General features: G+C 43.9%; 1 protein-coding gene across 6 annotated transcripts in view; it reads left to right on the top strand.

Moving 5' to 3' along the window:
- LOC135219535 (alpha-1,3-mannosyl-glycoprotein 2-beta-N-acetylglucosaminyltransferase-like) overlaps positions 1-24,815 on the top strand; it is a 386,065-nt gene that overhangs the window by 151,330 nt on the left and 209,920 nt on the right. For all 6 annotated transcript variants that reach the window (XM_064256378.1, XM_064256375.1, XM_064256373.1 and 3 more), the window contains one exon: positions 20,996-21,160. In XM_064256378.1, the coding sequence (XP_064112448.1) occupies positions 20,996-21,160 (165 nt within the window). The remainder of the gene's footprint in view (positions 1-20,995; positions 21,161-24,815) is intronic.

The raw sequence follows: 24,815 nt of genomic DNA, 5'->3' as shown, positions 1-24,815 counted from the left end.
AAGTATTAGTTCGCTTGCTTCGGGCTTCTTTTGGAGACGAATTCCAACCCGCAGCTCCTCACTCTCCTCCTTCTCAGTTTTCATTGTCGAAAACCAGCAAGACTCCTGGATTTGTTAAGATGACGAAGTCTCTTTCAACTAAAAGAGCTTTCAAAAAGGTTCAAGATTGAATGGAGTCGAGAAAAGCGCAGGGAAAGTCTTCTTTTGCCCAGCCTCCTTCAAGACTATGCGGCAAGGCAGGCATTTGGTACGATACAGGCGAAGATGTCGGTTTAAGAGCTCCCGCATCTGCGCAAGGTGATTTTTCCAGTCTAGTCGACGCACCAAGGAGGTCTCTCCTTTCGTCGGCAAAAGTAGCGTGGACTCCTGCTGAAATGGACCACCATCTTAAAGGCCTTTTTCGGACAATAGAAGTGTTCAATTTCTTGGACTGGTGCTTGGGACTGCTAGACACAAAGGCTCATAGTCAAGGTTCAATTAGCCTGGGGGAGCTATCCAGCGTTCTTGCGTGTATGGATAAGGCCGTCAGAAATGGTTCAGAGGAATTGGCTTCGCATTTTTGTGCAGGGCTCTTAAAAGAGAGAGCTCTCTTCTGCAAATTCACTGCGAAGTCAGTATCTCCAGCACAGAGGGCAGATTTGCTTTTCGCCCCTCTCTTGAACCATCTCTTTCCCCAGGCTATGATTAAAGATGCAGCCGGCAGTCTGCAAGAAAAAGCTACTCAGGACCTCTTAGCGCAATCTTCTAGACGTCCTGTAGTTCCTTCGACTTCTGCAAGAACAGTTTTCCAAGAAAATAAAGCCCTTTCGAGGTGGTGCTTCCTTGAGACCTCCTCCTCGAGGAAGAGGCCTTTCCAGAGGTAGAGCCCCGTCTAAACCCAGAGGTAGCAAATGAGAATGTAGTCCTTCAGACACCAGTAGTAGCCAGGCTTCAGTTATTTGCAAAAGCCTGGAGAAAGATAGAGGCGGACACCTGGTCGCTCAATGTCATCGAGCGAGGATACAAAATACCATTCCTGAAGCCGCCTCCGCTGTGCACGACGCCCAGGGATCTATCACCTTCGTACCAGCTGGAAAAACAACAGATCTTGTTCAATCTGCTCGAAAAAATGCTCGAGAAGAAGGCAATAGAACAGGTAGATGACCTTCAATCCCCGGGTTTCTACAACAGGTTATTCCTGGTACTGAAACAGTCGGGAGGTTGGAGGCCAGTTTTAGATGTGAGCAGTCTAAATCTTTTTATAGAGAGACAGAGGTTCAAGATGGAGACACCTCAGTCAGTGCTTGGGGCCTTAAGGCAAGGCGATTGGATGGTGTCATTAGACCTTCAAGACGCATATTTCCACGTCCCGATTCATCCCCAATCGAAGAAGTATCTGCGTTTTGTCATGAAGGGAAGAGTTTTCCAATTCAGAGCTTTTTGCTTCGGATTGAGTACGGCACCAATGATCTTCACAATTTTAATGAAGAATGTGGCGAGGTGGCTTCATCTTGCAAACGTCAGGATCTCTCTATATCTAGACGACTGGCTCATTCGAGCATCATCGAAAGAAAAGTGTCTGAAGGACCTTCAATTAACCTTAACTCTAGCGAAGTCCCTGGGACTTCTGGTGAATTTCGAAAAGTCACAACTGATCCCCACACAGTCCATCGTGTATCTGGGGATTCAGATAGATTCAGTGGCTTTTCGAGCTTTTCCGTCCCAGGGACGTCAACAACAAGGATTAGACAAAATATCAGTCTTCTTAAGGAAAGAATCATGCTCGGTGAGGGAATGGATGAGTCTGCTGGGGACCATTTCCTCGCTGGAGAAGTTTTTTTCCTTGGGGAGACTACATCTCAGACCTCCCCAGTTTTTCCTGAAGGAGAATTGGAAGGACAAAGAAAATTTAGATGCAATTTTAAGAATTCCGAGAGAAGTACAGGATCACCTAAAGTGGTGGCTCGATCCTTTAAAGCTTTCGGAAGGAGTATCCCTCAAACTTCAGAGCCCCGACCTAGTGTTGTTCTCCGACGCATCCACCACGGGGTGGGTGGGGAGCTACACTAGGGGGGGAAGAAGTGTCAGGCACCTGGAGAGGGGAACAGGTGTACTGGCACATAAATCTCAAAGAACTAGCGGCCATATGCTTGGCTCTACAATTTTTCGAAGACAAAGTCTCACACAAGATAGTTCAGATAAAATCGGACAAACACCACAGCTCTGGCATACATAAAAAAACAAGGAGGGACTCACTCTCGATCATTGTTCAACCTAGCGAGAGAGATCTTGTTGTGAGCGAAAACGCAAAACGTAACGATTCTGACGAGATTCGTTGCAGGCGTGGAGAAACGTCCGTGCGGATCTCCTAGTCGGCAAGGTCAACTGCTTGCCGACCGAGTGGATCTACATCAGGAGGTGTGCCAAGAACTGTGGAGTTGTGGGGACGTCCTCTAGATAGAAAATGGGAATGGTTCCTGACTCCCACCTCCCAGCGGCGGGAATGGGTACTAACCACCTGGCCGACCACTGCGTGTGCCGGGAATTTTGAAATTCTGTCGGACTTCGGAGAAATACAGCTATATACAGGCAGTCCCCGGGTTACGACGGGGGGGGTTCCGTTCTTGAGGCGCGTCGTAAGCCGAAAATCGTCGTAAGCCGGAACGACACTTGGAATATGCCTTAAACTAAGAAAAAGTTAGAGACCTTACCTGTGTGACATGCAAGTAGATTGCATGATGTGTAGTGGTTATTCCAATGGCAAGGATGGTTCTTGAAGGTATAATTCTTTATTAAACTCTTGTGACACTAAAAAGCACAATGTACTACACTTAATCCTTAGGGTATACACTAAACACTACTACATGTTATGCACTGCACACTTCGTAGTAGTACGATGTATTTGTTAGATCCTGGAGTACACTAAAATCCCAGTCTGGTAGCTCTGGAAGGTAAAAGTATAACACAATTAGTACAAAATACTACACAAAGTCCTGAATACAATATGTAAATTATAGATATCAAGAGTAAAAGAGTTAATGTATGTTAATTAATTCCTTACTTTTAGTTTATAATTCTTACTTTGTTAGTTATATCAAGAGTAAAAAAGTTAATGTATGTTAATTAATTCCTTACCTTTAGTTTAAATTTTGCATCATCATAACCTGGATGGACAAAGTCTTATGTGGCACCTAGCCTACATCATTCAGGGGTTCTGGAATGTACAAAAAATAATTATGTAGTATGTCAGTAAGTACTCTATGCATAGTAAGTTACATACAGTAATATGCACCATACAGTGGTTTAATATCACATATATAACATGTATAAAACTTAGTTAATGTATGTTAATTAATTCCTTACCTTTAGTTTAAATTTTGCATTCATTGTAACCTGGGATGGACAAAGTCTTATGTGGCCCCATAGCCTACATCATTCAGGGGGTTCTGGAATGTACAAAAAATAATTAGTATGTCAGTAAGTACTCTATGCATAGTAAGTTACATACAGTAATATGCACCATACAGTGGTTTAATATCACATATATAACATGTATAAAACTTAGTTAATGTATGTTAATTAATTCCTTACCTTTAGTTTAAATTTTGCATTCATCGTAACCCTGGATGGACAAAGTCTTATGTGGCCCCATAGCCTACATCATTCAGGGGGTTCTGGAATGTACAAAAAATAATTTTGTCAGTAAGTACTCTATGCATAGTAAGTTATAACAGTAATATGCACCATACAGTGGTTTAATATCAACTGGTATGCATTATTGTAAATGATTGGTCTACACCCCCTGTTCAGCAGGGAGTGTACAGTACCAATTCCATGAGGGACCTTGATCACTTATCCATGTGAGAGATCTTGGTCACTTTTTTAGCATAAAACTTACTTAATGTATGTTAATTACTATATGTATAATCCTTACCTTTATGTTATGTAGAACCCTGGACAAAGTTTTATGTGGCCCCATAGCCTGCATCATGGAGGGGGTCCTGGTTTTCTGGAATGTACCAAAAAAGTATCAAAGTTAAGTCATGTTATGTATGTTTAGTAAGTTACATACAGTAACCATACGTACAGTGGTTTATAACATGTACATATGTACATAATCAAACTTGGTGGAAATTCCTGTAAAAAAAAGTTATGTACGTATGTAATATGTACTACTGTATGTAAAAACCTTACTGTTCATACTTTGTTACACTACATGTTACATGTGATACGTATACTTTCCTGAAGGGTTTTTTTTCCATCCAAAAATGGTGCTTCTACTTGTAGTAGTTATCCCTTGATGACACTTGTAGTAACAACCTGGAGTTGTGTGAAAAATGTTGGTTCTGGAAGGAAAAAGTAACAAAATTAGTGTACAAAATATACACTACAGAAAGTTGTGATGCATATGTTAATTACTGTAGATATATCAAGAGTACTAAAAGAGTTAATGTATGTTAATTAATTCCTTACCTTTAGTTTATATTTTGCATCATCGTAACCCTGGATGGGACAAAGTCTTATGTGGCCCCAATAGCCTACATCATCAGGGGGTTCTGGAATGTACAAAAAATAATTTTGTCAGTAAGTACTCTATGCATAGTAAGTTACATACAGTAATATGCACCATACATGGTTTAATATCACATATAACTGTAGTATAAAACTTAATTTAGAAATTCCTTACATACTTACCAACTTTTAGTGAGTCTCAAAGCTGTTACCTAGGTTGTGGGAGATGGAGGTGGAGGTTGTAGAGCATTCATGATAAGGATGCATTCCAAACCTAACTTCAGTGTGCTTTATCACAGATAACAGGCTAGGATGATGGGCAGTCTGGAATGAAGAATTAATATTAAAGGGACAGTATGTAACCACTTAGGTGTACAAAATTTTTGTACGTATGCAAACATTAAACACAACTGAGAATTCCTTACCTTCAGCAAAATGAAGACATGTAGGCTATGTAGAGGTCTGGTTTATGTAAGTCACAGGTGCATGCCAGTCTGGAATGATAATGTAATAGTACATATGATTATAGTATGTATACATACATAACATGGTTATTACATATGTAATATTAAAACTTAATAAAAAAAAATGTCCTTACCAAATTCTAGTGGTTGGCTTGCTTACTGGGATGGTCCATATGGTACATGAGAGTGGGTGGCTGGGCTATGGAGTGGGATGGGCAGGTGCTTGGGGAGTCTGGAATGATAAAAAATATATAATGATAGTTACTACTACTGTAACTACTGCACATGTTATTACTGTTTGATATGTAGTGTGTAATACGTATGTTCAATATAAAAAATGAAGAATTCTTTTACCTGAAGGAATGGGAGAGGTGATACTACTCGTATCAACTGATTTGGGCTCTGGGGAGGTGATACTTGTATCAACTGATGATGGAACATCTACATGGAAAGAATGATAGTGGTACATAAATATATTATAAGGTGGATGTAATTGTAGCATATGTACACTTTTAATAAAATTTCTATTAGCAATTTATAAAACATTTTATACAAATTTGTTAAGGATTCCTTACCTGATGTATAGGGCGAGGCATCAAAACCATGGAAAGGCTCAGGGTCATCTGGTCACTGTCACTATCAAAGGGGTCTGAAATGGTAAAAAAAAAATAATAATAAGGTTATGCAACATCAAACACATTGTAACCACTATGTAAGTTTAGTGTACGTTGTATGTAGGGTGTAAACAATTTCCAACATGAAATGAGAAAAATGAAATTGCTTACCTGATTGTACACGTGCAGGTGGGCGGGCTGATACAGAGGGTCCAGGTACAGGGGGATCTGGAACTGTGGAATGGGCTGGTCACAGGTAGTACAGGGAGATCTGGAACTGTCACAGGTAGTACAGGGAGATCTGGAACTGTCACAGGTAGTACAGGGGGATCTGGAACTGTCACCACTTCTGCAATAAAATTACAAATGATGAAAATTAATGAAGTTACAATTTACTCTTACATTTAGTTGTTACATTAAAAAATTAACACATTTTAATATGTACACTATGTAAACACATAAAATAGTAAAAACACAGTTCAGAATTCCTTACCAGGACTAGGAGTGGGAGGTGGTGGTACTGGAGACTTGTGAAAGAAAGTGTCAAGCCTGGACTGCACAACTTCTCTTGCGTCTGCTTCTCCTTCAGGGTCTCCTTGTAGAAAGTCACCAAATCCATGATTCCGCTCTTGATTTTTGTCAAACCTAGAAACGTTAGGGTCTTCTGCCTCAAAAGAAGCCAAGCTCTCTCCAGATGAGTAAACCCTCTGACAAGCCTTTCACAGTTAATGACCTGGGTTTTGGCTCTGGTGCCGCCTCCTCTTCCTCAATCATTTGTTGTTCAAGTTCTAGTAAGTCCTCTGCAGACAATTCCTCTCCATGGGAAGCCAGCAGCTCTGTTACATCATCAGGTTCAAGATTTAGTTGCAGCCTCTTGCTTAGCCACCTACGATCTTCCTCGTCACAGTCTCGACGTCTTCTGCCTGGTCAAAGCCTTCAAAACTGTGCAAACAAACTGTGGACACAGTTTCCTCCAGGCCATTTAAATTTAAAGTGGTCGTCTTCACCTCGTCCCAAGCACTTGCAATGTTCTTCACTGCATCTGCAATGTTGTAGCCCTTCCAGAATTGCTTCAGTGTCAACTCCTTGTTAGCTCTATGGCCCTCAAAGCAAAACGTATGGTCCTTCTAAGGTAGTAAGCCTTGAAATTTGCTATTACTCCCTGGTCCATGGCTGTATCAGCGATGTGGTATTGGGTGGGAGGTACACCACCTTCACATTAGGATGCATGTCGCTCAAATTTGAAGGGTGACCAGGGGCATTGTCCAGGACTAAGAGGGCCTTAAAAGGCAGACCCTTCGAAGTCAAATACCGCTCCAATGCTGGCACGAAATGGTCATTGAACCAATCTTCGAAGACCATTAAGGTAACCCACGCCTTCTTGTTAGATTTTCCAAATCACAGGGAGTTGACTCTTGAAAATGCCCTTGAAAGCCCTGGGATTCTCGGCCAAATACACCAGCAAGGGCTTCAGTTTCAAATCACCACTTGCATTGGCCCCAAACAGCAAAGTCAGTCGCTCCTTTCCAGCTTTATGGCCAAGGTGCTGACTTCTCCTCCTTGGAAAGGTACGTTCGATTTGGCATTCTTTTTCCAAAATAATCCAGTCTCATCCACATTAAAGACTTGGTCAGCCGTGTAACCACCATCCTTAATTATCTCAGCCAAACCACCTGGAAAACTTTCTGCTGCTTTCGCTATCAAGCACTAGCAGCTTCACCTTGCAGCTTCACATTATGCAATTTGCACGGAAGCCTTAAACGGTTAAACCAACCTCTACTCGCGGAAAATTCACCACCAGCACTGCCTTCGCCAAACTTTTTCACTACTGCCTCATGCAGCGCTCTAGCCTTCTCCTGGATCACACTTAAGCTCACCGGAACACGTCGCTGGTTCTGGTCCTCCAGCCAGATCATGAGCAATTTCTCCATTTCAACAATGCTCTGGCTACGTTGCTTCTCGTTTATCACGTTGACTTCATCGGTGCAGCATCCTTAACGTGCTTCAGAATACGTTCCTTATCCTTCACAATGGTTACCACCGTGGTCCTGCTCAAGCCTAAAGAACGGCCTATTTCGGTGTTAGTTTTTCCCTTCTCCGAACGCTTTATCACGTCATATTTTGACCTCCATCGTGATGACCTTCCTCTTCTTGGATGACTATCATCGGAGGAAGTACTTTGGCGTTAGGAGCCATTGTAAATTAGCGAAAATGGCAAGGAATTTCAGCAACGTCTCAGCACACAACCTAGTGGAATGCAGGCAGGCACGCGATTGAAGTGGCGTCCTTTCGTATTGTTACACTTGGCGTCCTCGACCGTCCCGAGGTCGTTGTTCGTCAATTTACCATACAGTTTAATAGCGTTAATTAATTTATGCACCTCCGCTCAAAAACTAGTTCTGCATATGAGGTATCGTTAAAAAGCATAACAAAACGTCGTAACCTTGGAATTTGTGTTGTAATCTAACCAGAAACTTAGTTTTTTTTTTAATTATGTACTGGAAACAAGCAATGATTTTTCATTATATTTGCGCTTTTGGACTGTTTTTTTAAACTGCGCATCCAAGCTAGTGTATTCATTCGCCCGCAACTAGTTTCCGCATATGCGGCGTCAGTAAAAAAAAAATTCAAAAAATACGAAAAAAAAAACAAAAAAAAAGTGTCAAAAATCATCATAACCTCAAAATTTTTTGTTGTTAATGTTAACCAAAAACATATTTTTATTATGTACTGTGCTAAACTATAAGGATTTTTATCATAGCATGCGTTTTTTAAAGCGTCGTTAACTCGGAGCGTCGGAAGCGTCAGCGTCGTAACCTCGGAACAAGCGTCGTACCCAGGACGGAATTTCCATTGAATATTTAAGAAAAAGCGTCGTAACCTCGGAACGTCGTAAGCCGGAACCGTCGTAACCCGGGACCGCCTGTATATATCTGCCAGGTAAGTATGAACAAACTTTATTGTATCTTAACAATATCATTTCTCGCAGCAGGAGGCACTCGCCCTGGAATCTACCGCTATGGCAGCATTCCAGGCAGTCTCTTGGTTGGATCTGTGGTCCCTCACAGTATCCAAAGTCGCGGCCGACTCCGGGAGTTCTGCTCTTGAAGACGACCCGGCGTTCAGGAGACTGTGCCATCTCTTACCTCGCCCATCAGACTGCTAATCTGTGGGCCAACTTGGTTCTTCGTCGTAGGGACGCAGTCCTTACCCGAGTGACCAAGGGGGCTGGGCGTGAGGTGGCACTCGGTCTTCGTAACGGACCTATTAGGAGTTCCTCCTCTCTCTTTCCTGGAGAGATGGTGGACGCTGCGGTGGAGAGACAGCGCACTGATGACAGTGACCGACTGGTTCACCAGGCAGTCTTGAAGGTTTCTGGGCAACCTCGAGCTACTGCGGCTAAGCCTAAGAGTTTAGCTAGCGCTTCCTCGGCTGCTAAGACGGTTGCCCCGTCTAAGCCCCGTGTGAAGACTCCTGCTGCTTCGACTTCTGCTAAGGGAGGCCGACATCAGCCCTCCTCCCAGCCCCCTTTCCCCTTTCCCCCGAGGCGGTGGTTGGGAAGAAGTCGAAGCGAGGGGGTGGGAAACGCTAGAGACCGGCGTTCCCCATCACCATTGCTGCCGGAAGTGGGGGGGGTGGTTGCCTGGCGAGCCATTGGGCAACTTGGCAGCGCTACGGCGCCGAGACCTGGATAGTAGATGTCCTTCGGGAGGGATATCTACTACCCTTCGAATCTCGGCCACCCCTCATCTCCAACCCGGTCCATCTACAAACCTATGTCCGGGGTTCATCAAAGGACAACGCTCTTCGACAGGAGATCAAGACCATGCTGACTAAACGAGCTGTACAAATCGTAGAGGATCAGTCAACGGCTTTTACAGCCGCTTTTCCTGGTGGAGAAGGCATCGGGGGGGGGGGGGGCTGGCGACCGGTGATAGATCTCTCTCCCCTGAACCGTTTCGTTCGCCAGACTCGGTTCACGATGGAGACTGCACGATCTGTGCTCGACTCCATCAGGGAGAACGATTTCATGCTTTCAGTGGACCTGAAGGACGCGTATTTTCAAATACCCATCCATCAGTCCTCCAGAAAGTACCTCCGCTTCATCTTCGACGGGACGGTGTACCAATTCAGGGCACTTTGCTTCGGTCTGTCAACCGCCCCACAGGTGTTCACGCGAGTGTTCACTCTGGTGTCTGCTTGGGCCCACTCGCATGGGATACGTCTCTTGAGGTATCTCGATGATTGGCTGGTCCTGGCGAGCTCCCGCTCGCAGTTGCTGCAGGACAGAGATCGACTCCTCAAGTTTTGTCGCGATCTGGGGATCGTGGTGAACTTTGAGAAGTCCGATCTCGAACCCAAGCAGAAGATGAAGTACCTGGGTATGCTGATCGACACGGTAGCAGGGCAAGTCTTTCCCGCAGACTTGCGGATCAGCAAATTCAGGGAGGCAGCCGTCCAGTTCCTGTCTCGGCAGGAACAGGCAGCTCAGCAATGGCAAGTCGTGATCGGCCACCTGTCGTCACTCGAGAAGTTAGTTCCTCACGGACGTCTTCACCTGCGGTCTCTCCAGTGGAGACTAAGGGAGAGTTGGTCACAGGCAAAGGATCCACCTTACTTCCCCGTGTCTCTCACGGAGAAGGTGAGGCAGGACCTAGCCTGGTGGCTCGACGACAGGAACCTCTTAAGAGGAGTGCCTCTTTGCACTCCTTCTCTCCCCCCCTCGAGATGTTGCTGTTTTCAGACGCATCGACCGAGGGATGGGGCGCACACCTGGAGGAGTTGCTGACTTCAGGAGTGTGGGACCATCACGACAAGCACTTTCACATCAATGTCCTGGAACTCAAGGCGGCGTTCTACGCTCTCCAAGAATTCCAGGACCGCTTGGTGGGACACTCGGTGGTGTTGATGTGCGACAACACCACAGTAGTGGCATACGTCAACAAGCAGGGGGGCCTAGTGTCTCTTCCGCTACACCAGTTGATCGTGCAGGTGCACGAGTGGGCCACGGCTCACTCAATAGAGCTGTCAGCACGCTACATTCCAGGCAAGAGGAATGTAGTAGCAGACAAGCTCAGCCGTCGGGATCAGGTGATAGGAACCGAGTGGTCTCTACACCCAGATGTGGCGGAAAGGCTCTTCAACCTGTGGGGGCGTCCAGTAGTGGATCTGTTCGCCACCCGGCACAACAGAAAACTCCAGGTTTTCTTTTCAGCCGTGCCGGACCCATGGGCAGCTGCAGAGGATGCTCTTCAACACCCCTGGGACAACCTCTTCGTGTACGCCTTTCCTCCCTTCTGTCTGATTCGGAAAGTGATCAGCCGAGCGCTGGCCACTCCAAATCTCAGGATGATCCTGGTGGCTCCCAAACGACCACAGGCCGTTTGGTATCCGGACCTGCTGGCTCTACTTGCGGAAGCACCGAGAGAGATGCCCCACTGGCACAACCTTCTAGCCCAGCCACACGTAGAACGGTACCACCAAGCAGTCCAGTCCCTACAACTTCACGGCTGGCTGTTATCCACTATCTCTTGCGAACGAGAGGCTTTTCTCGCAGCGCAGCAACAGAGATGGCTGGACACGTCCGACAGTCCTCTGCAGCTGTGTACCAGGGGAAGTGGGCCGTCTTCTGCGGTTGGTGTCGTAGACGGGGTCTATCTCCTCTCAGAGCCACTCTTCAGCAGGTAGCGGATTTCCTCGTTTTTTTTCGCCGAGAGAAGCTCCTCTCAGTACCCACAGTCAAAGGATACAGAGCCGCCCTGGCCCTGGTCCTGAAACTGAGGGGACTGGATATCTCGAATTCGTTCGAGATTTCCTTGCTCATGAGGAGCTTCGAAAGGTCTTGCCCACCCAGGGAACTCAGGCCCCTGAGTGGGATGTGACTCTCGTCCTTAGGAGTTTGACTCGAAGACCCTTCGAGCCACTCCGAGAGTCGTCAGACAGGGATCTGACCCTCAAGACCCTCTTCTTGCTGGCCCTGGCATCGGCGAAGAGAGTAGGGGAACTTCAATGTTAAACATACCAGGGGATGGGGATCTGTGACGCTTGATCTTGTCCCGAACTTCGTAGCTAAGACTCAGAATCCGTCGATCCCTGACGACAGGTTCGAGTCTTTCACAATCCCCTCCCTAATGGACTTCACCGATAACGATGCGGATGAGATGCTGCTTTGTCCTGTGAGGGCGCTACGGCGCTATCTGAAGAGAACTCGACACCTCAGGTCTGAGTGTCGACGCCTCTTCGTTTGCACTGGGGTTACCAAGAAAGAAGTATCCAAAAACACGCTTTCTTTCTGGCTACGTGAGGTGATCAGGAGGGCGTACGAGGCTGATGGTAGTGACGACACCCGTACCCTTCGTCCGAGAGCCCACGAAGTCAGAGGTATTGGACCCTCCTTGGCGTTCTGTAAGAACTTTTCCCTGGCGCAGGTCCTGAAGGCAGGTGTCTGGGCCAACCAGACTACCTTCATGTCCTTCTACCTTCGGGATATTGCCCACAAGTCCTTGGATACTTTTTCCTTGGGACCTGTGGTGGCTGCTCAACACGTTGTGTAAGCTTACCCAGCACCCGAGCAGGCAGAACAGCATCGATTCCTGGTATGACTGGGAGAATGAATGTGCGAATGAGAGTGTGACTGGCTTCTCTTCACCATCTTTCTCTACCTCGACCTGTGGGCAGAGGGACACGGTCGTCACCATGCTGGAAAGGAAATTGATGCAGGTAAGCTACTCGACCGAGCTCCAACCTATCCCTTTCATTAGGGATAGGAGCATATATCCACCACTTTCTCCAACAAGGGGGAGGAAGTGGATGCCAACTTGAGACAAACCCATAACTTTATGTTGCCTCTTGCAGTCAGGAACAAGTTCTTGCTTGCTGGTACGAAGAGATACGCTTGCCTCTCTCTTAGTACTTGGCTCAGAGGTCTGGCCATTGGTCCTGCGGTGCACACCCCGATCAATCGGACAGAGGCTTGGACCCCTCCCTCGCTCTTACGACCAGGGAGGCATTCCAGGGTTGGACGAACACCAGTCTGTTCATCAAAAGACTCAGATTCCTCCCACCAAGAAGTAAGTCTTCCTATTGTTAAAGGACCGAGGGCTTGTATTACGTATCGGAACAAATGACAATTTGTCGAAAATTGCATTTTTCCTAACTATACAAACCTGAGGTCCTTTACATATAGTCCCACCTCATGCCACCCCTCACTCCTGCGTATTTTGCATGGGCCAAAAGCAAAAGTGATTCTTACCTCTCAGGCGCGCAGGCGCGCGCACTGTCGGACAAGCAGTTAACTACCGTTCTCCCCTTGTTCGAAGCTTACGACCGTCCCAGCTGCCGCTAGCTACTTCCTATTGTTAAGGGGGCCGGCCGGAACCCCTATATATGGTGGTATAGGGCGAAAAATGCAAAGTCATGAAAAAATTCATGGAGCTTCATATGGCAATTGAGAATACGCATACGAAATATTTCGTCAAAATTCCTTTTACTTTCGTAGTTACAGGGTAATTAGTTAACGTAACTCAATAAGCCTAAAATATTGATCCGTACAAGAAAATGCAATATTTCTTCTATTATCGTAAATTTTAATAATTATTGTCAAAGAAATTGGGAGAAATGGCATTCTATAGCATTCCCCGATTGAGAAGGGGAGACTTCAGGCTCAGCTACCAAGTCCAGTCCTGATTTAGTGTGATCACAGACTTCAAGTAGTCTACACGTTCCATTTCACCTCTGACATTCGCCTGCGTTTACGTATGTTTATGTATGTTTCGGCAAGAATTCCATCATGCCAATGAGGAAAAGACAAGGAAAACATCTCGCTAACATACAGACGAAGAAAAATCGCTCAAGTATTATTACAGAATATCATAATATATACGTAGTTAGTGAAGAGAGAGGGGAGGGTTGCGAAGTAAGGGTTGCTTAGTAACGCCCCCGTCTTGCTTGACAGCACACGTCACACTGTGCCCAAGGCTACGATCTTTGAGCAAAGAGATCTTCATTTATGATAAATAACAAAGTTTTGGTTTTTTAATACCCAAAATGGAATATGAAATTCATAATAACTGATTTGATTTTTTAAATTGTCTTTGTAAAAAAAGAGTACGCCTTCGAGTTTCACCTCATGGCATTCTCTTGCATTTACGTTTATCTTTGTTCTGGGCAAGAATTTCATCATGCCAAAGAGGAAAAATACCAAGGAAAACATCTCGCTAACATACAGAAGAAGAAAATTCGCTGTAATAAGCCGAGTTAGTGAAGGGGAGAGAGAGAATTGCGTAGGAAGGAGTGCCCCATCTTGCCTCAAGCAGTGCCCCAGGCTGCGATATATGAACAAAGGGATCATCATTTATGATTAAATTATGATAAATAAAATAGTTTTGGTTTATTAATACACAAAAAAGAAATATACATTCATAATAATCATTATTTATTAACATTGTCTTTATAGAAATACGAAGGAAATACTTGAACGCCCAACCCCGTATCTCAAAAATTCTTACTTATTGACCTTCAAAATCTATCTTCTTACTTAGTTTTAAAGCTATAACATTGGAATTTGGTATATAACTCAGAAAGACATTATAGAACAATCAAATAGAGCCCTTTTTTCCAATTTTTGTTTCGTAATTTTTTTATAAATTTTTTTCTCCTGATTTATAGGGTTTATTTTTTTACCATATTGAAAAATTCACATCTAGCAAAAAAATGACTTTTAGAAAAAAAACTCTCCATTCGATTGGAGGTCTACATCAGGTCTATATATGGTAGTAATCCCAGGTCTTAATATTAAATATCAAGGGGGGAGTAGAATTTGAAAAAATGGTTATTTTCGGGATAAATCGCCCTGGCGTCACAAAACCGAAGGTCAGAGGCGAAAATCATATGCGGTTTGGAGATGTCCCAAGTCACCTTATTAAGTGGTATGAATATCAAAGTCCTGTCCTTAAAAAACGGCATTAGCCGGCCGGCCCCTTTAAAGGACCTCAGGTTTCTATAGTTAGGAAAAATGCAATTTTCGACAAATTGTCATTTCATAAATTCACCATAAATCGAAATATTGTGCTAGAGACTTCCAATTTGTTGCAAAATAAAGGTAAATGATTGAATATTACTAGAATATAATAATTTTAGCTTACAATTGCGTTTTTTTCACCATTTCGGTAGAGTCAAAGTTGACCGAAGTTTGAAATTTTGGTACTTATCAGTATTTATATGAAAATATTTCAAAACTGATAAAAGCTACAACCATGGGTTTTTTATTGTTGTATTCTACATGAAATTGCGCGCATTTTCATATATAAAACTTTATATAACGACTAATTTAAAATGGTGCAAACATTACGACAATTGGACGAAAAATTTCTGGTTTTTTCGGAAGAGTTACCGTGTGGACGTAAGAAATTATTTTTTTCATAAATTCACCATAAATCAAAATATTGTGCTAGAGACTTCCAATTTGTTGCAAAATAAATGTAAATGATTGAATATTACTAGAATGTAAGAGTTTTAGCTTACAATTGCATTTTTTGACCATTTCGGTCAAAGTTGACCAAAGGTTGAAATTTTGGCACTTATCGTTATTTATATGAAAATATTTCAAAACTGATAAAAGCTACAACCATGGGTTGTTTATTGTTGTATTCTACATGAAATTGCACACATTTCCATATATTAAACTTTATGTAACGGCTAATTTAAAATGGTGCAAACATTACGACAATCAGACGAAAAAATTTCTGATCATTTTTTCGGAAGAGTTACCGTGCAGACGTAAGGAAAATGGTTTTTTTCATAAATTCACCATAAATCAAAATATTGTGCTAGAGACTTCCAATTTGTTGCAAAATAAAGGTAAATGATTGAATATTACTAAAAGTAAGAGTTTTAGCTTACAAATTACGTTTTTCGACCATTTCGGTCGAGTCAAAGTTGACTGAAGGTTGATATTTTGGCACTTATCATTATTTATATGAAAATATTTCAAAACTGATAAAAGCTACAACCATGGGTTGTTTTTTGTTGTATTCTACATGAAATTGCGCACATTTCCATATAAACTTTATGTAACAGCTAATTTAAAATGGTGCAAACATTACGAAAATTGGACGAAAAAATGTCTGATTTTTTCGGAAGAGTTACCGCGCTGTCGCAAGGAACATTTTTTTTTTTTTTTAATAAATTCACCATAAATCGAAATATTGTGCTAGAGACTTCCAGTTTGTTGCAATATAAAGGTAAATGATTGAATATTACTAGAATGTAAGAGTTTTAGATTACAATTGCGTTTTTCGACCATTTCGGTAGAGTCAAAGTTGACCGACGGTTGAAATTTTGGCACTTATCATTATTTATATGAAAATATTTCAAAACTGATAAAAGCTACAACCATGGGTTGTTTTTTTGTTATATTCTACATGAAATTGCACACATTTTCATATATAATACTCCATGTAACGGCTAATATAAAATGGTGCAAAAATTATGTCAACGTGATAAAATAATTTCTGAGATGTGTTGCTGATGCATTTTAGTGCGAGAAGAAAGAAATTCACGCTTGCGCGCCCTGGTAACAATTGATCCGTGAGCTCCCAGCATCCCCCAAGGCGCGTGATTCAAAAGTTTTCGCCTAATAGGCCTATAACTATTTTTCCGCAAATTTTTTTTAAAAATTTTTTTCGTCGATGTACCATACGTCGGTTCGGCACCCGATAGACAATTTTTGTCGACGTTTAATACGTCCAATCGGCGTTAAAGGGTTAATAATGCATAAACAAAATAAAATGAGCATAAGGTGTTCTTACCATAATTTTTTACACATAGTTACAATTCTTTGAACATTTCATCTGAACACTAGGGAACCGTAAGTTTGACTAGTGTATCCCTTTATTATAATTAAGTAAATTTAGATATACTTTTAGATGCTATTATCTCACATGAGACATATAGATTAACGAGTTAGGTTGTATTCTAACTATGACATGTCTTAGAAACTTGATTTGGCTGTAATACAAAGAATACTGAGGTATGTTATATTGCAGCCACAAATCATTACAATTTGAAACACAACTTACAACCATAGTGACAAACATTCGTAACATTTGTATGTACGAGCATCATGTTATTGTCAAACTTAATCATAAAGTGTTCAATTTGGCTAGTATGGGTAATATAAGTGCCCAATTATAATACTAACCTTATTAAATTAAAATGTCTTTATTGGTGGGAGGCCCCTCCCCCCCTCAATCCAGCCCTGGCTTGCTCCCTCACTTACTGCCATCATATGGCTATTAATAAACTGCAAGCACTAAATAGTTTGGAGGGGAACCTGCAAAATATGAGATTTTTAATGAAAATGCTTGCATTACATTTTACAGGTATAGTACATAGTATAAATAGTTGTACGTACAGTAATGTAATGCAGTATGTATTGGTAATGAAGGTATGCATAGCAAACAACAGTCATAAGATTTTATAAGGTAAGGTATATTAAATTAGGAATACAGGTAGATAGAATGTATGGGAAAAATATCAATGGCATTTGTGTCACAGGTGGTAATTTGTCACTTGTATAAATATTTAATCATTATTAATGAAATACTATATTTTCCTATGGCAGTACAGTAACTTATAAATGCAATAACATTATTTACAAAATTTAGAACCAAACTACTAATAAGCTTGGCAAGTATTTGGTAATTGGGTAACTACATTTGAAATGTACAAAACTGATGTCACATACAAAAATTTTAGTCTATACATAGTCTATTTTGTTTACTGAAAATGGGTTATAGACACTTTAGTCCCAGATAAAATAAAAAGAAAGTGGCACTCAGCTAGTAGCCTTGTTCACCCACGGGCTGACCTAACAGTTTTAGTGTTCTCTTTTCCTCACTCTTTGTTTGGTGAGTGAGATGTAAAAAGGCAGGGGTTGAGAATAGGGTACATACTATATACACAATAGATTTTTGTGAAAAATTACATTGTTCATACGCAACAAACCTGAGGTCTTAACAATAGGTTAATTTCTAGCACCTAGCTAGATCCGGTTAAATCGCAGATGAAAGCAAGGAATCTTGTGAGATCTGGCAATGTGTGCTTTATCGGGTGAAGAGTGGTCAAGGACCACACACCTATGCCACCGTGTCAGTCTTTTCTTAACTTCCTGGGCAAGAGTTGTTTTGACCTTTCTCAGCCTTTACCCGGATCATTACCCATTTCGATTGTGTTTAGTTTGTGTGTGTTTGTGTGCTGTTATTATGGGTTCTTCTGCTCCTTCTCAGCCTCTATGTCGCTAATATTTGTACAATAACGAATCCTTGCATGGAATGCCGTGCGAGGCCTAAAGAGCAGTGGAAGTTGTTTTATAGCAAGAGAGAGCATCATAGGGTTTCTACTCTTCCTTTGTGGGAGATGTTTTTTTTGGTCTCCTCCTCCCGATGCTTTGTCTCCTGCTGCGGTCACAACCCATATTGGTGTGCCTTTGTCCCCTTCCTTTCCTTCTATCGATTCATCGTTGGAAGTATCAGGAGGCCCTCAAGCTGATTTTTGTAGTGTTACCCCTTCTTCTCCAGGAGTTAATTTGATTCCTGAGTGGGAGGAGGCTTTTTCATCATTGTCTTTTATTGCAGAGTCGGAGGCATCCAAGGTGGCATTGCTTTGGAAGTTGATGGGCCTACAGGGTTCTCCGTCCTGAGGGTTTGTTGATGCACTTCATGGATGCTCGATACCACCCTCTTCATTCTTTCCAGGTCCTCCCCCTCCTCCTGGCCTCATCATTGTTGGTAGCCGAGGTCAGCCATTTTGTATTGCTCCGCCAGTGACAGTTGCTGCTTCTTCAAGTCGGAGGGAAGCCGTGGCGTCAGCCCTGCTAGTGACGTCACGGGGTCAGTCATTTTGTATCCTTCCGCCAGTGGTGTCTGCTTCCCGGTCAGATCGAGGGGAAGCCGTGACATCATTGCCGCTTATGATGTCACTTCCATTGATGACGGCACTCCCAGTAGCCTGTTCTGCGCTGCCTTGCTCATCTGTGTCGTCATCGTTTGCTGCCGTGACGTCATCTCTGCCATCTGATTCGTTGCATCTCCCTTCCATGTTGTCAGAGCCTGTACTCTGTTTTGGAAGATAAATTGGCTGCCATGTCGGCTGGGAGGACTGGAAGCAAACGTGTTGTATCGTCCCCACCTCCTGCGAAGAGGTTGCATAAGGAGCCAATGCTGTCTTCCTCTCCTTCTCCCCCATCTCCGCCATGTCGGTGTATCAAGCGTTGGAAAGCTGAGGACTTTGCTTTTTCTCCGCCTGCGAGTGAGGAGCAACGCGCCCGTGTTCTTGAGTGTTGGTGCTTTGTCCTCTGCATCAAGTCGCAAGCGTGTTGCAACCTCCCCGTTCGTGCACATGTTGCAGGCGCTCCCACTTCTCCGTCTCCAAGACTTATTCATCGCTGTAAGGATCTCAAGGTGCCTCCTTGAAGCCTGGCTTAGAGTTACACAGGATCCTAAGTCTTTGTTTCAACTTTCCTTGTCGGGGCACATCCAATCAGTCTTGCATAAGGTTAACGCCTCTATTTCAGATCGGGACGGTTTGCTTCACTCTAGGGGCTCTGCCAGGCTGCTACCCCCACCTCTCTTGAGGCATAGGAAGTACTATGCTATGAACTCTTCCCTTTTGATGTCATGTCATCTTAACCCAGACATCATTCGCCTGAAGCCGGGATTGACTTTGGAGCAGGTGAGGTCAGTAGCTCCATCGTTATCTCCACAAGATGCCTCAGCGTTGGAATCTATGGCAGCCTCCATGCTGCAGACAGTTTCTTGGCTGGACTTCTGGTCTATGGTCATTGCCATGGTAGCTTCTGACAGGTCCCTAGAAGGGTTGGTGATTGCGTCCTCTCATGCCAGTTTGTTGCAGTCCGGAGGCAAGGCGTTTTCGTATATGGCTCACCTTAGTGTTAATTTATGGGCTAACCTACTCCTGATTAGAAGAGACATGGCTTTATCCAGGATGGAAAGATCAGTTGACCCTGAGTCCTTGCTGGTGTTGAGGAATGGGGATCTGTTGGAGTCTCATTTTTTGTTCCCTTGGACCAAACTGGAGGATGCGATAGATCGGAGTCTCGTCCTCGGAGAGGTCCGGCTCCTCTTCCCCCTGCCTAGCAGCAGTCACGAAGATCGTCACCTGGTAGGCCATCAAGGAGTTCAGTTTTGGCAGGGCCTCCCCGTTCGTCCCAGACTAGGTCAGAGGACCAACATCCCTTTCGCTCCTGTTCCTTAAGACCGAGAAGGAGCCCCAGGGAGAGGTAAAGGGGGCCGTCAGTAGGTTAGGTGCCTCTTCCTCTCCTGTGCCATGGGTGGGAGGGTCCTGGGTGGGCCATTGGGCCAAGTGGCTGAGTTATTGGGTGGAGAAGTGGGTGGTAGATGTCCTTCGGGTCGGGTACCTACTGATATTCGACTTCTCTTCTCATCTCTCAGACAAGCCGCAGCTCAGGAGGGCATATCTTCCGGATTCTCTGAAGTTCTTAGCTCTTCGGGAGGAAGTGCAGAAGATGCTGGACAAGGATGCGATAGAGGAAGTGGTGCGTCCATCTCCGGGGTTTTACAGTCACATCTTCTTGGTGCCCAAGGCGTCGGGAGGTTGGAGACCTGTGATCGACTTATCCACCTGGAATCACTTCATCAGGAAGACACAGTTCAAGATGGAGACCCCACGTTCAGTGTTGGCAGCTGTGAGGGAAGGTGGCTTCATGCTGTCGATAGACTTGAGGGACGCATACTTCCAAATCCCTATTCATCCGACATCCAGGAAGTTCCTTTGCTTCTCTCTCGGGGATAAGGTCTTAGAGTTCGAAGTCCTGTGCTTCAGGCTGACCACAGCCCCTCAAGTGTTCACAGGGATCTTCTCTCGTATCAAGTTGGGCCCATGCTCAGGGGATCCATTTCCTGAGGTACCTTGACGATTTCTGTGCAGAAATAAAAATACCCTGTACGTAATATATTTTCATACACATTTTAAACATAAAAGCATGACACAAATCGACACATCCAAAGCTAAATGTGCACTTATGTAACTCAATATTTTTGGCATAGAACAGCGTCAGAGGCATATATTTTACCCTAATACCTATGTAATAACTCTCAATAAAATTTTTTGATATCATTTGCATTACCTTTATGGTCTGAACGGTATTTCTACAAATGTATGTATTAGTCAAACATAACGGTGCTAAGAATGTTTGAAATTTCCAGATCATAGTTCGCTGGGAGAAATTATCTTATGGTACTTCGATAGATATTTTCGTATGATTTTGAATTCTTATAAAAGCAGTTTAGTATTGCATCAAGATATATATACTCAAAGTACATTATGTTTACTTCTTGTATTTAACTTGGTATAGAAATAGTATATTCTTATTACTCATGTATTCAGGATGGAGATAAGGCTCAATCCTTGACACATCAGGTGGACAAACTGGAGTCGGAGCTTAGGAAACAGAGTGATTTCTACAATTCCTTGGTGGAAAGGCTCAGGTCCCTTCAGAAGCAGCAGGAAGAGCAGAAAAGTCGAGAAGAAGCTGAAGATCTTGGCTTGCAGGTATAGTGCTTTTCTTCTTTTTTTTTGTCTAGCTTACAATATTTCACTGAGATTTTGTTTGTAAATGCTTGTTAAGGAAAAAAAGATCTATACTGTAATATGCATTGTACAGTCTTTTTTTTTATTTCTTTTTTCCAAATAAACAAGAAAAATGAATTTGCTGTCCTATATGTTTTAGATCTTATTTGCTTGATCATATTACCTTTAAAACTTTTAATTGGTATTAAAACCAATCTATTTATTACAATTAGCCCATTTCTTGCACTTGAAATCATCCCAGATGCTTCAGTCTGTACAAAAGAAATGCCAGTAATCCAGTTGTACAGTGTTCTTGCATGTGTCTTGGAGCTGTGTATATATTCATGTATCTGCATTGTTATTGTGAAGTCCTCAGACATTTTGCTTTGATCCTTTTCCTTTTAACTGGACTTTATTAAGCTTCATTATTTCCCTAATGTTAATATTTTGCTCAAACACAGTGTGTATAGGGATAATGCATTTTTTCATGATTTTGGAAGGCAGGGAATTTTAATAACCTGTTGGATGATTTTCACTCAGTATGAATTGCTCTTTGCTATCTATTTTTGTAGATACAAATACTGTATTGGCCTTTTTTCTGTTTGTTCATAGAGGAAAGTAATTACCACTGGTGTGCATCAGGTATAGTGTAAGGTTTGCATATATTACATTCATTTTACATCGTAAGTTTTGACTATGCTGTTGTCTGGAAGTATGAGAAAATTAGAAAACATCCGGCTATTTAAATTTTTCTCTGGTAACTCTAGGTTCTTTCTTTTATGTTCAGGTTACTTTGTAGGTGTGCTGTTATTTGCATTGAGGGAGTTTTACTTCTTGGTTTGTTCATGAAACTTACCTGTCAGATATATATATAGCTGTATTCTCCAAAGTCCAACAGAATTTCAAAACTCCCGGCACATGCAGTTGTCGGCCAGGTGGTTAGTACCCATTTCCGCCGCTGGGAGGCGGGTATCAGGAACCATTCCCATTTTCTATTCAGATTTTCTTTGTCGCCGGTACTGTAAACATCTGTTTTCAGTACCTCCGTCTTGGGATTTTGAAATTTCATTGCTGCTTAAGTATCCTAATTGTCTTTTGGTTTATTGACTTGGATTTGTGGCTAGGCATACGCTATCATAGATTGATTTGAATTTGATTATTCTTTGCATAAGATGTCTGAATCTAGTTCGGCTAGTTTCAGAGTTTGTTGTCTGCAAGGGGTAAGGTGAGGCTACCGAAACCTTCGGTAGATCCTCACTTTGTATGCACGAGGTGTACGAGACATGTTTCTTTGTTGAAAGATCAATGTAATTTGTGTGATGTTTGACTGATTCCGAAGGGAAGACGTATGATTCTTATGTACGCAAATTAGAGCGTGATAGAATCAGGAGGTCTTCTTCCAAGACTGCATCAGTAAACAAAAGTCAGGGTAATGAACCTACTAACCTCCTGTAGACTTTATTTTGCCTAACCCTGTGGTATGGCCTACGGGCCTTGAAGACGTGTCTGCGAGAGGTAATGCCCTTTCTGTTATTGTGGATTCCGTCCGTAATCTTGGAATCTAAAGTGCTCGCTCTCCAATCAGTGTTGTGAGTGTAGTGATGTTGCTAGTGCCCCTAGTGTTGTGGAGGGGGCATCAGATCGGTCCCATAACGCCTCTAGGTCTAGACCTCTGTCGGACTCCCAGGACTTAGGGAGTGGGCAAGTCAAAAACCGAAGGAGGGTTACGGGTACTCCCCACCGATCTGGCGTCCCTTTGGCAGGACCTGAAGACGCTTCCCAGGCTGCCAAAGATCGTGCACGTGCACGAATCTTGAAGAATTGCTTCTTGTCCTCCGAGGCGTCCTTCCCGTGCAGGGGTTGGAGCTCTCGGAAGGGCTCGCGCCCTCTAAACAGAAGCTTATAGAAGAGGACGCTTCACGTCCTCTCTCTCTCGTCATGCGATTGCAATCGTCGCCTTAACATTTTGACGACTTTCCACCGCAGAAGAGAAATATGACGTCATCGGAGCAGGACGCTTTTGAGCGCCCAGATCGCTCTAACATTGTTACTGTGAGAAGGAAGAAGGCGTCCCCTCGCCCCTCGTCTTCTCACAGGATCAGCCCTTCTCCTGATCGTAAATTTTCTCTATCTAAGGAGATTCGTCTAGCCATGCAACAACGGTTGGCCTCGTTTTCGCCAAGAGAGGGGCAGAACCCAGTTGCCGCAGGAAGGATTCGAGGCTGTCTGTCAAGAGAATCAGGCAGTCTCCTTCTCCTTCTCCTCACTCGTCGCCTTTTAGATCCCGCTTACGCATCCAGGAATGCACAGGCGTCCTTTTTGAGTGCGTTTCTGGAAGTGTCGATGAGCGTGACAAAGACGCAAGATGTCACACAGGCGGCCGTTGCCTTTGTCAGGAGTTGGGAACGTCCATAAGACTCGTCCTGACGACGATCACTGTACATCTGCTTATGACGCTCGTGCGCTTTATGAGCGGCGCGCCCCTCACCAGGACGCCTCTCAAGTTGCTCGTGTTGACGCTTTTGTGTCGGCCGCGTCACGTCAGGAAGCTCTCCATGACGCTTCTCTGGATGTTCCTCGCTCTCCTCTTCGGGACGCTCTTCAAGACGCTCGCAAGGACGGTATTCAGGACGCTCGGCGTTCTATACATCAAGACGCTCGGCAAGACCCTTGATAGGACTCCTTTCAGGATGCTTGGGGTTCTGTGCATCAGGACGCTCGGCAAGGCCCTCGCGAGGATGCCTTTCAGAACGCTTGGCGTTCCTTTTTGAGCGCGTTTCTGGAAGTGTCCATGTGCCTTACAAAGACGCAAGATGTCGCACAGGCGGCCGTTGCCTTTGTCAGGAGGTAAGAAAGGTCCTTAAGGCTCGTCTTGACGACGATCGCTGTACGTCTTCTTATAATGCTCGCACGCTTCAGGACCGGTGCGCGGCTCTCCATGATGCCTCTCAGGTTGCCTTATTTGACGCTTCAGTGTCTTCAGCGTCACGTCAGGAAGCTAACCAGGACGCTTTTCTTGACTCTCGTCGCTCTCCTCTTCGAGACGCTCTTCAGGACACTAGCGAGGACACTTCCCAGGACACTCGACACTTTCCACATTGGGACGCTCGGCAAGACGCTTGCGAGGACACTTTTCAGGATGCTCGACGCCCTGCACACCAAAACATTCGGCAGGATGCCCGCAAGGACGCTCTTCAGGACGCTCCACAGGACGCTCCTTTATCGAACACTCTTCAGAACGCTCCACAGCAGGTTCCTTTACTGGAACTTCGCAAAGCTTCGGAGTTGCTATTAAGCATTCCCGACTTTCGTCTTTGAACCCTACTTCAAGTAGGAGACCCCCTTTTACGAGAGGGGCCTCAGGGTTTGATTGCTTCGCGGTCTGTTAAGGACCCTTCTGCTCCCGTAGGGGAGACAGAGTCCTCGAGCGACTCGCAACCTGCGAATGAAGAAGAGACTGCTTCGTCATCATCTTCAGATGTCAAGGTGTTGACCCGTCTTTTGTTAGACTTGGTTGCTGACGAGTTTCAGCCCTCGGTCCCTTGCTCTCCTCCCTCGCAGTTGACGTCGTCGTAGACGAGGAAGGCGCCTGGTTTCGTCAAGATGACAACTTCGCTTTCTACGAAGAGAGAGTTCA

Source organism: Macrobrachium nipponense, chromosome 1, assembly GCF_015104395.2.
Source record: "Macrobrachium nipponense isolate FS-2020 chromosome 1, ASM1510439v2, whole genome shotgun sequence".
Lineage (NCBI taxonomy): Eukaryota > Metazoa > Arthropoda > Malacostraca > Decapoda > Palaemonidae > Macrobrachium > Macrobrachium nipponense.
This window is presented reverse-complemented; position numbering and strand designations above follow the sequence as displayed.